Below are 12,898 nucleotides of genomic sequence, written 5' to 3' on the forward strand. Positions count from 1 at the left end.
AAGTTATATCCAGCTCTTCCCACACAGCTATTCCCACCCATTGCACTTACTAACCAGGACGCCTTCTAAATCTTACCCGGTAGCAAGATTTAAGCAGTTCTGTTTTGCAGATCATGCTCCTTAGCTTGCTCTTTCATTTCCTCTTATTTAACATTATCACATTACGTTCCCTCTTCTTATGTGCTTTTCATCTTCACAAAGCTCTTTAAACAGCTGCAAAGGGGGAGGGACCACTATGCTCACGAAAACTCCACTTTGCAGAACGCTTCTGCCAGGTCCTACTGTCTGTCTCTTTCCAGGCATTTAATACCTCCAAGATTCAGGTTTGCTTTTACACCTCTTCCTTGTGCATCCCTGACAACGGAGCCGATTGCCAGCTGTCTTAATTGAAGAACAGCAATCCACCCCTCCTTGTTACTGCCATGAGGAATGCGTACACTCTCCTTCTCTTTGTAGCGGGCTCCTTTTATTTTAACGGTAAGTGATCTTTTCTTTCAGATACAGTTTGCAGAACAGCGATAGCTTTCAGGACTAGGAGGCAGGACTGTGATAAAAGCTCTCAGACAATCTGTAACTACCACCTCAGTAGGCTGCAGACTTTAAAGGGATGCATGAAATGGATTATTTTAGTGTTGTTTCTGGCTCATTCGGTATCAGCAAATTCATGACAATGGATATGGACAGACAGTAAGTTGGACGTAGGAGATGACAGTAATAATCACTAAATAATATCTCTTTTGATGCTCCCAGGATTATCTGTGATGGGAAAAGCAAGTATTGTGCTGTAAGTGAAGAAAAAAAAATTAACCACGTCAGGAACTATAAATAAGGCAGATCTCATCCCTCTCAACGAATTTTGCAAAGCTCATAGTTTGTGATTGTTTGATTAGTATGTAAATAGTTTCAATGAAGTTGAAATGTGCAAATATATGCTAAAAAAAGCGCAAACATACATTGAGAACATTTATTTTAGTCCACCAGGGTTTCTCGCATATGTTTTAGCCAACACTCACAGCCTGACAGCAGCATGAAATAGTGCTTTTACCATGGGAGCTTCTTCCTACATAGAGACTCCACTGAAGTGTTCCGAGTGAAGCTGGCTGAGAACGAACAGGGACTAAAATCACATCTTTTCCATACTTACCTATTCATCCCACAGCTGTTTTTTTAATTCAGTCACTGAAAGGCAACTTTAGAAAACATCTGCTTTGAAACAAATGAAGAGTGAGGGCCTACTTCAGATTCTTAGATTACATGCTTTTAAAGCCATTCGTATTTCCATCGTACTTGCATTAATTGCAGTGCAGAAACTAAAATAGTCTTTAAAATACAGTAAATTCACCACCACTCCCATTGGAACAATAAGCGTTCCAAACTGACGTGCGTTGTTCTAAGAGGTTACATAAATTTTTTACTCAAGAGTATGCTGAGAAGTAACAACATCATAAAGTAGTTTCAAAGAGAATGGGATTGTCTTATTGCTGCTTCTCGCTCTTTACTTATTACTGATGCAAATAAGTCAGGGAAACGGAGGAAATATGCCTTATGTTAAATTTTGGAAGTTAGACAGTGCTACCAGTGTGCTTACCTGTACTTGTCAACACCGGTCCTTATTCTGATCTGCGGAAATCACTCCTACATGTTTGTCATTACACCGAAGATAAACAACACGACACAGGATGACTAGTTATTTCACTTTGTGTATTTAAATTAGACCATGTAAAAGGACGGTTTGTACAGAGGAATGAATGAAGTCTGAGGGTTTGTTTCTTCTGCTGTGAAACTGGAAGCAGCCTGATGCATTGGGTTTTTTAATGGTCATACTCCTGCAGAGAAAACAAACTTACTGCAGAATGTGTTCTGCAAGTTACGTGGCAATTTGCTCTCTCTCCTTGTCATGGAGCAGATGCGTAGCCATGTTCAGTGAAGCTAAAACAATTTCCCTAGCACAGGATCCACACCAATGTGTTTTCGCTATTACTGTTTTCAGTACAAAAACACTCCACCCCCAGATTAGGACTGCTTCATCATTCTTGTTAAAACCATTTGTCTAAAAGCATCAGTCGATGCTCTGCAACATTTCTGGTGATTAATGCTATTCGGAAAAAACCCCCAGTTTGCAAGGGAAGCTGTGCACTTCCACATCTCTCAACTCAGAGAGGAAAAAAGAGTTTCAAACGCGTGGCTCCTGATGCCATGAAAGGCATATGAGGATGAACTTGAATGCCTGGTAATTTTGTTCTCGTTAGGTGCCATCCGGTTAATTTGTAGACTGGTAATGGAAAATAGATTATAAAAACTACACAAGAATCACTCATTTTTACACGTTATTTACACAGAGATTGGCTTTAGCAACCTTTAAGGCAGTCTGCTCCTGACATCTAGTGGTGCTTGATAGAGGCATCTGAGGGAGTAGCCCCTTCGATCTTTATTTCTATGACTAAAGGTCGGGACAGGACGGCACCATTATAAGGAATTACTCACCGCAGGAACAGATAATAATTTCTTAAAGGGATTCATCATTTAACAAATCATTTTTTACAATTAAGTGGTGGCCTGTCATTCATCTGCTTAAAGTTTATTGACAGAGCCAGTACTTTGAAATCTGAGCCGTTCTCATCAGACGTACAGACCCCACAGCATGTTTTCATGTGCAGACCAGCCGACTATGATTTCTAACGCTAGGTTTCAGAGAACAGGATTATTACGAATTCAGAATTAGCCTTCTGCAAATATCCTGCAGTTTCTGCTCCTTACTCGCTGTTTAGCAAATACTCCATATACTGGAATATGTACACGGCAAAAAAAAGATGGCACCACAGTGAAAACATATTTAACAACTCAAACAAGACCTCTCTGTCTTGAATTTGCTGTCTCTGCTAGCAGCATTCAGTGACCACTGCGTAACAAACCAAATGACTATTTATATTTTAACTGTAGCCACCCAATTATGTCACTTACATATGCAACAGCAGGAAATTTTGTTAAAAACAAGAATGACTCTCTCCTAGAACGAGGTCCTATTTTCTTCGCAGTATCAAATTTAGCTCTATCTTGATTGCAATACACAAGAAAAAACAGAACCTGGAGCGTAGCAAGGATCAGCATAGCTCTAGCTTGATATGCTTTTGATTAGGCAGGCTTACACTGAGAATAAATGTAATATTAAAAAATCACATGGTACTGGGGCTTTTATAATGACTTGCAGAGAGGTACAAAGCAAGCATGAATCAAAAACCAAACCAACCCGGCAGACATGATGTATTTATCCAAATTTGTTTTCCCAAACAGCTTGGGAACTATTTGAAAAGCCTGTTCTTTAGAACAATGTTATTGTTAAGCATATGTAACAAAATTTGTACAACAAATGCCATAGCATATGCTGGTCCTAAAAGAATTAAGACAAGCCTGGTGTTTATCTCAGCCTTCCCCCAGAGCATGAGTAAAAGCAGTGACTTTAAATAGCGACTTACAGCCCAGTTCATGTGGAAAATAGGCACCTTCTAGAAATGCACACAAACTTTGGCTGCGTAGGTGATCCTGGCCTTTCAAAGTCTGCCTTTCTCTGGGTCTCATGGATATGCTACAACATAAAAAACCAGAACAAATAAACGTACCACAAATTTAAAATACTTGCACGGCCAGTGGTTTTTACCCCGTGGAACCTCCCTGGATACTAATGAAGCAAATATATCATAGGGACACTGTCCTCGTTTCTGCAATTTCTAGAGTTGAGTTAGGTGCCCTTTCCTGTGGAAGAATCATTCTATCAGTTGGATTGAAATCTGTTTTCATTAACACCTGTGTCCATCGCTGTCAGCTGTATAATACAGCAGAGAATTACTTGACATACAGCAGAATCTGTCTGGGTCAATTCTGTCACCAGGACCTTAGTCATCAGTACTATCATGTGGTCAATAGTGGACTGAAAACTCTGCAAGAATGGCTTTAAAAAGCACATGCAAGAACATGGGACTGGATGCAGTTACCTTCGGTGTTAGGCAGTAAGCTGTCTGCTCCATGCAGAATGTTCAGGCTTGTTTGATCGTACCCTGCAGGTGCTATACTTTGCAGTCTCTGAACGGCAGCTTTGGCCTTCTAAGATGTACTATACTAAGTATTCGTACTAGTCCATAAGCCGGGTTTCATTTCCACATAAAGTAAGGCTTACATACTGCCTCAGGTTTTCAAATAAAATAATCCTGAAACAGAAACATCACTAGGTACCAAAGAGCTCCCAATCATTAAAAACCCTTATGACTCCCGCAGCTCATCCCCTGCGTTTTCCTACATGAATTAGAGTCTTTCAATTTGTACCCGTGCCTGCAACTCTCTCTCCTATGACACTCGAGAGAAGTCACAGACGGAATCCCTGCATTTGGATCATTGAAATAGTCTTCCTTTGTCATTAAGATGGTGGTTTGCTCTCAGTTTCTATTTCTGAGTGTACTCCCAAAAGTATCTACCAATTTGAGCTTCACATTTTCCTGCAAAAAGCCCTCAAAGGGTTCTGATTTATCTGCTTTGATCTATGCTCTGTGACAGACAGTCAGCTACAGCAGAACAGATACTGGTGCAAGCACTTTATTCTTCTGTTCACACAAGCCTACAGTCTTTAGAAAATCAAAAGCCCTCATTATTTCATGAAGTCAATCTGATGCACAGAAATTCTGTGATCCCTACATTATGTCACTTGTCTCCCTTACCTCATCCCGTTATGTGATGTTCTACAGGAAGCACCGCAGCAGATGCTGAAGAAAAGCTAATGAACCACCTACTGAGTCCTGACAGGTACAACAAGTTAATTCGACCAGCTGTCAACTCATCCCAGTTGGTATCTATAGAACTGCAGGTCTCCCTAGCACAGCTCATCAGCGTGGTAAGTTCAAATCAGCCTATGCCTTTTAATTCATTACTACTCGCACAGCACTCCAAGTAAAAGTCACATCGGTATTACTATGTCCCTGTTAGTTTGAGTTTATAGCATAATACCTACTATGCAGGGCCCATACATGCGATTTACTGGTTTTATACTTCAGAATGCAGGGAGATCAATCTATGCCTAAGAAACAAAGGACAGCAGCCAGATCTTCACTCAATAAAATTCTATTGATCAAAAAATCAAAATCATTCCACTGATTTCAGTAGAGCTACAGTAGGTTACACCAGGTCAGAATTTATCCTAGACTGTGTACACAATGCTAAACCATCTTCTGCTGCTTGTGTCAAAGATATGTGGTTGAATGGCCTGAAAACAAGCTACAAAGTCAGCTCAAAATCTCATGACATATCAGACATATCAGTAAAGAACAGTGAAATGTTATAAAGAAAACAACACGTTAGTCCTGGCTAGAATGGCTTGACATGGATAAAGCTATCCTCACGTAAGCAACGCCTCATATTCAATAAAAATGACTTCAATGGGTCTGAAAGACATTTTCACTCACAAGGTTAGCATGTGTTTAATAGTTCTTCCACGGTACAAAAACACACACAATGCCAAGAGAGACTTGCATTAACTGTAGTGGGAACAAGAACCAGCACATAAGTGGGGAAATTTTCCTGAATCAGAGCTTTCAACTCTGCTGTTCTCTCCCTGGATGAAAAAAGAGGATACAGATGACTGCCTCCCTGCCGGAATTTGTGTATGGGCCAGTGACTGGACTGCTGCAAACTTTAAGAGACCTATACAATTTATATTCTGCAATTCAAGAGGAAAAGAGAGAAACACTGATAGAATGTAAGGGAAACTGTCACACAGATAGGCTTTCATGCAGATGTGCAGGCTGATTTATATAAGGCATACCAGATGACTCCAGGACAAGCGCTCTCTCTCTCCTGAAGAATTCCACCTGGACACAGACATGCCTCCTCACACAGTGCTCTGCACCGCTAGCACACTACACTCCCAGACTGCAGATGCTGGTCGCAAAGAGCAATGTGTCACAGGCCTCAGTGGTCAACAACCTAAACAGAGTAGATGAATAGGCAAGAGTGAAGAATGACACAGCGCAGTCCCTATCCCTCTACTTCCTTTTCAAGCAGAAAGCAAAATTAGGCATCTTATAGGCTCTAACAATCTCAAGGATCTTCAGTAGAGCTCCAGCCACATAGATCCGTGGCAGAGAGACACCTCTTCTGGTCTGCTCCAGCGACAGTGGTTCCATGAAGCAGAGCGCGCCAGCTGAGAGCTTACACAGCAAACCTTACATAAATCTCACACAAGTTAATCCAGCCCTTCCCGGCAGTCAAATGTGCCTTCTGTTTCAAATCAAATCCACATGGAAAGGGAGGGGGAAGGAAAAATAAGCTTGACAGGGTGGTGGTAATTGTTCCCAAACAGCCACACTCCAGTCACAACTGTCCTTGTCAAAAGCCACTTGGAGCTCTACGCTTGTGGGGTTACTATCTATCATCAGCATGTGCGCAAGACTGGCCATCTTACCAGTAGAGAAATGCCTGTCTTGAAATATGTCCGTTGAAACCATGCTGCACAGTTGGAAATATCCTCAGAAGCCCACTGAATAAATCTTATTAGCACAATAAAGTGAAACATTTTAGAGGAGAACTTTTCTCTCTCTTTTTCCCTGCAGAACGAACGGGAACAGATCATGACTACAAACGTCTGGCTGAACCAGGTAACCAATCCCACCGGGCATACTCTTGCAAACCACAAATACAACTGCTTTCGCTCCCTCTCAGTGATTGCTTTGTTAGTGCTGGTCTGGATACTCCCATCACTTCTGTACAATTCTTCTCGTAGGAGTGGATTGATTATCGTTTGGCTTGGAAGCCCTCTGACTATGAAGGAATAAATAAGCTGAGAATACCTGCAAAACACATCTGGTTGCCAGACATTGTGCTTTACAATAAGTAAGTAGCAATTCTGTAGTTTATGCAGACAATGAGCACAATTTTAACCATATATCAAGAAACAAGCACCAGAACCAATGGAGTAGGTCTGATAAAATTCCAGAACTGAATTTTGTGGCTTTTAGCCAGTACCAAGTGTATCGGACTGGGGTACTGGTGTCAAAGACCATTTTAATAAACTCAGGGCTCTGGTTAAAGAAATTCCAGCAGACCTGGAGCATGTCTGCAGTTACAGCACCAGAGGAGTTGTGACAAGGCTCACGATTCAGACACAGCTCTATATCAAACTAGACTATGCGGAAAGCATGAGCTGTAAGTACAAGCGCAGCACATTTGCAAGAAGAGAAGACATCTGGAATTCTACTGGATGTCTTAGGTTCTGAGCTGTAATTTTGGTTCCTACTTCTTCTCCCCCTCCTCTCCCTCTCTTTCCATAACAGACTCCAAGGCACAAATCTGTTACAAGGTTCACATGTACCACAACTCAAAAAGTTAACGTTGATTTACAAAACCAAATTATGTTCTATTTTCATAAAGCACTAAAAACTCAATTATAAGAAAACAAAATAACTGTCAACATTTAACCCTGTTGCTTTACAGAAAAAAATAAAAGCTTGGTGCTCGACCATACTTCGGTCCTTTCAAACAAACAGCTCCTTGCCTATTTCGTTTTGCTTTAAGTCTCTAGGAAAGCCTTGAAGTGGATGATATCAAGTCTTTGGGAAAAAAAATAATAAAAACTTCTAATATACTTTCACGATACTTCGAAAACCAACAAATTCATGAACACGTGATTGTTTATGAACATATACCATAACATGAACATACCAGATGGGAAACCTCAGAAGTTTATATATAACTGAGTTAAGTCCCTGGAATCCCACTATTAGAAATCAGATTTGAGAAAACTATTGTATTAGTCACAAAATAATTCAGCCAGTGGATTAGGATGTACTCTGCGTGGTCAAATGTTGTTGTGGTAAACTGTGCCCCTGCCATCTGCTTCTTTCCTCCTCACTCCCCAAATGATACCGTTGAATAGATTGTAAGAATGGAAAGAAACAGTTTTAAAAGGCTTCTTAAATGTATGAGAATAAGCTTTTACATTAGCACAAACCTTCAATTTAAATTTTAGATAAAGGACAACGCCCATAACTTTCTGCTGCCGAAACAGTGTTTCATAGGCATCAGTCACTTTAAGAAGGTGCTAAGGAAAACAGAAAGAGCATCCCCACGCCCCACAGCTCTGCCCATATGCAGCCTGTGCACAGGACGGCAGAGGGCATTGGGACAGCAGCAGCAGCCCAGCCTCTGTCCCACAACGGAGCCAGGGCAGCCAGAAGAACCACCTACAGATTCCCAGCTCAGGAGCCTACCCAGTACATTGGAGGGCATAAGAGTAAATCTAATCCAGGTAGATACAGACCCGAGGAATAAGATACAACCTCTTCACTAGGAAACACGCTGTCGTTAGGTTATGTGCACGTGGGATGTGTCTAGTCCAGACTCTTCTTCACAGTCCACCAAAGTGGCTAACCCACGTAAAAGCAATTGATCAACAATAGGAACAAACCTTTGAGTTTCCTCATCTGTCAAGAAAGAGTCACTAACAGTTGTTCCTTCCTACTGCTACACTCCCCTTTGGTAGCCCAACTGGCTGAGTTTGAACAGTGTTGCGCAGCACACTGGAGAAGATGCAGATGACACACTCCAAAACACTACGATTCAATAACATTTATCAGCAATTGACCACTTCACATTTCCACCTCAGGATACTTTACAGGTTAAACAGCCCTACGCTGTTTGCCCATCAACACTGCCCACCAACCGATTGATAATCATCTTCTCCCTGAATTAAAGGGCCCATCATAACACAGCAGACTCTCCTGGTGGAAATTCAGCAGCTGGAGGAGATACAAAGCCAAGATTATTTGTGAGCACTCAGAACACTGTGGCTTGTCTGTTCTGGTTTTGCAATAAGAAAATATTAACTGGAGTGATGATAAATTATAAACCATATAATTACATTTCCTCTGCCTACACTCTCCTCGTACAAGTCATTTAGGAGTGTTGCTGTGTGCTCTAGCAGTGGCTGTGTTCCAGATCAAAGGCACCTCCATTTTTCTACTGGATAACCTCATTTTCACTCATCCTTCAGAGATGTAGTTAGCCTTAATTACCTTAACAAACACTTACTAAATACTTTGAGCTCGTTGCACAAAATAGAGATGTGTATTCATTGTTTAATAATAGTTTTATAAAACAATTTTTGTAAGTATTGGACCAAACGTCAAATATCAATTCTCTGATTGGAAGAAACGCAAATATTAATCTCTCTATCAAGTTATAGCTCCCTACAACACAGTTCTCAAAATAATATCACTGAACTTTGAATCTAAAAACAACTGAGGCTTGCAAGACCAAGAATGCCAGAGCTCTTTGTTTTGAACTACACTTTTCCTCTTTAAAGATGCTTTATTACCTTCTCTCCTTTTTCTTTCCTCTCATTTCATTAGTGCGGATGGCACGTACGAGGTTTCGCTATACACAAATGCAATTGTAAAGAACAATGGGAGCATTCGCTGGTTGCCACCAGCCATTTACAAGAGTGCCTGCAAGATTGAAGTTAAGCACTTCCCATTTGATCAACAAAACTGCACATTAAAGTTCCGGTCCTGGACATACGATCATACAGAAATCGACATGGTGCTTAAAACTTCCATGGCAAGTATGGATGACTTCACGCCAAGCGGAGAGTGGGACATTGTAGCACTTCCAGGAAGAAGGACTGTAAATCCACTGGATCCCAGTTATGTTGATGTGACATACGACTTTATTATAAAAAGGAAACCTCTTTTTTATACCATTAATCTCATCATTCCCTGTGTGTTAATTACATCCTTAGCCATCCTGGTGTTCTACTTGCCTTCGGACTGTGGTGAAAAAATGACCTTATGCATATCTGTGTTGCTTGCCCTGACTGTGTTCTTGCTGCTGATCTCCAAAATTGTCCCTCCAACATCTCTAGATGTCCCACTGATTGGGAAGTATCTCATGTTTACAATGGTACTAGTGACCTTCTCAATAGTTACCAGTGTCTGCGTCCTCAACGTTCACCACAGATCTCCAAGTACTCACACTATGCCCCCTTGGGTAAAGCTGGTTTTCCTTGAAAGACTCCCAGCCTATCTATTCATGAAGCGTCCCGAAAATAATTCTCCACGGCAAAAGCTGTGCAACTGCAAAAAGACAAAAGCAGAGAATCCCTGCGTGGAGCCAGCCGACTTCTACAAGAACTCCACCTATTTTCTGAATACAGCCTCTGCCAAGAAGCATGATATGAAAATCACTGAGACTCTTGACAATGTCAGCAGTCATCGAGATTTTAGGTTACGAACAGGCATGAAATTTTCTCCGGAAGTCCAGGAAGCAATTGATGGAGTCAGTTTTATAGCGGAGCACATGAGAAGTGATGACAATGACCAGAGTGTAAGTAAAAATGAGAAATCATCCCAGTCTTCCCAAATTTGACTTCCTATCCTCCTCTAACATGTTGTTCTTCAGAAAGCATATTTGAACTCCTTAGCTGTTATAAAGTTTTTAGAGATTCTAGCTATGGCTGGTAAGAAAAAATAATTTTTGCTGTTAAAGGAACTTAATGAATAGCTATTTGGTAAATGCCGATACTGTCCTGAAAATTAACATGGCTATTTCTACAAAGAGAGAATGCTGTTTGCCCAGTAAGTCCTGAAACAGCCTTGCAAAAGCTGTGATGTCATGTTCAAATAGTGTTTGGTGGGGGGTGGAATAATGTTCAGATTCGGGTCAGAAAAAGAATGTTTTTCCTCATCATATTCAGTAAGACTGTGACTCAACCCACGGCCAGGCCATGTTAACCAGAAACAATCTGCCTGCTGCTCAAGCATTTATTTACCTGACTGGGCACAGAAGGAGGATTTAGTAAAATTGGTAAAGTGACTTCGCAAACACCCTCTCTGGGTTAAGATGTCTGTCCATAATGGCAAGTACAATGGGTAGGATAATGCCGGCAGAGCTGACACTTCCTTCATTTGAGTTAAATCAGACTCGTTATTGATCATACATACTTTATCCGGGTCAGTGTTGCTGCTGCCCTCTTCACTTGCCCTACGCATGTACTCCTAGCTAGCACACTAAAGCTGATAAAAATACACTGTGAGTAACGCTTAGAAAAACTTAGATGGTTCAGAGTTTTGTTTAGACAAGAACCCATGGTTAGGAGAAACCATCCTCGTACCTACCAGTGTCCTCTCTCTGACCCAGATACCAGTCAGACTCCAGGTTCTCTATTCCTGTTGTGCTCTTCCTCCCACAGCCAAGCAGATTAAATAAAGTCTGGTTTCTGATCTTGCAGAAGTCCCTTGAGGCACACTCATGAGCAGTTCATGTTTTCTATTAACTGACATTACTGTCGGTATAAATAAAGAAGATCAGCTATTAACATTAGCCATGAGCTTGTAAACATTGAGACTGATTAAACCAGAGGCAGACTTAATAGAGCAGGAAAAAAGTTTTCTAATAGCTCATAAAATTCTTGCAAAACTGTGTTGCATGCTAAAGAACCCACAAAGCTTCCACTTGATATTAGAAACAGATTTCAAGGGTATTTTATACATTAAAAAATAACTGAATGCTTTTCACACAGGCTCCTCTGATATTACATATCACTTTTCTAGATTCATAATTTTAATCCCTGCTTTCTTCCTTCATTATCCTGGTCTGATAACAACTGCTCATGTACATTTACTATAGTCTGATTTCAGAGGTGCACAATTCCCGTTAGCAGCAGCAGAAGTTAAAAGCGCGCGCTGAAGGAAAAATACCTAATATTCTAATAAAAGACAAGAGGTAATTGACAAGCATGGTAAAGTCATTGAGGTGAGGATGTCCCGTGTGTAACCAGAATAAACGGGAGGGGAAGAAATAATCATTCCTGAGATGCAAATGAGGATTGATATGTGCCCCCTTTAAAATAATAGCCTGACGGTCACTTCAGTTTGAGAGCAGACTCTAAGGCCACAGCTTTCACAGACAACATATGCAAGGCAAAAAGGGCTTTTGATAAAAGCAACAGTATAAATGCGCATTAAACCCCTTGATTAAGATGACTGCTGATAAGAACTCTGAAGCTAACCTTGTTTAACAGCAGTAAACACCATCTATTTTCGTCCACTGAGAACAGCATCTGCAAACAAAAATTAAAGAAAACATGCCTTAATTGGATAATACCGTGGGGCCTTCCGGACTGGCTTCCACCAGGCAGCCACGCTCAGTACCTGATGCATCCAAGGCAGCCAAGAAATGTTTGCAATATTTCTCTCCATTACCCAGAATGGTTGTAGGTGAAAAACCCCTTTCCAACCTTAAAGTCAGTTTATTCCCTTGAGATTTGTTCCTTTTTATTTTTGTAAACCAAACCTCGGCATTAGCAAAAGGAAGAGCAAAACAGTATGACAAATTGCTAATAACTTTAATTGGTTTTTTTCTTCCAGGTCATTGAAGATTGGAAGTATGTTGCCATGGTAGTGGACAGGCTGTTTCTGTGGATATTCGTCCTTGTTTGCGTCCTGGGGACTGTTGGATTATTTCTGCAGCCACTTTTTCAAAACCACACTGCTGCCATGAACCCTTAGTCGTCATGTAAAATTGTCAATATATACGTAGATGTTGGGTCTCATTCTGCTCTCAGTTCCCCCCTCTTAGATCCATAGAGATGCCAACTTGAGCTGCTCTTACTTCAGATTTAGAGTGATAGGGAAAACAAAACAAAGCAACCAGAAAACTACTATTTTTTCCAATGAGTTCAGTACTTCTGGTGGTGTCTTGGCCCTTTTTTCAATTATTTGAAATGTGAACATTACAGAGGAAAGTGATTATTGTACGGTATGCCATCACGGCTCACAAGGATTATTATTAAAGAAGTATTTTACATGCATTGCCTCAGGAAGGACATTTTCTTTCCTTAGAATACTACAATTTCCATATT

At 40.8% G+C, this 12,898-nt stretch overlaps 1 protein-coding gene across 1 annotated transcript; it reads left to right on the plus strand.

Annotated features, from left to right (window-relative positions):
* The first annotated feature begins 271 nt into the window (after nucleotides 1-271).
* CHRNB4 (cholinergic receptor, nicotinic, beta 4 (neuronal)) lies at nucleotides 272-12,670 on the plus strand. Its single transcript, XM_010133703.1, has 6 exons — nucleotides 272-477; nucleotides 4,734-4,879; nucleotides 6,594-6,638; nucleotides 6,764-6,873; nucleotides 9,390-10,362; nucleotides 12,405-12,670. Exons 1-6 carry the CDS (start codon nucleotides 423-425, stop codon nucleotides 12,543-12,545), a joined length of 1,470 nt encoding a protein of 489 aa, XP_010132005.1. The 5' UTR covers nucleotides 272-422; the 3' UTR covers nucleotides 12,546-12,670.
* The last annotated feature ends 228 nt before the right edge of the window (nucleotides 12,671-12,898 follow it).

The sequence above is a fragment of the Buceros rhinoceros genome, unplaced genomic scaffold (genome assembly GCF_000710305.1).
Source record: "Buceros rhinoceros silvestris isolate BGI_N320 unplaced genomic scaffold, ASM71030v1 scaffold8903, whole genome shotgun sequence".
Taxonomy (NCBI): domain Eukaryota; kingdom Metazoa; phylum Chordata; class Aves; order Bucerotiformes; family Bucerotidae; genus Buceros; species Buceros rhinoceros.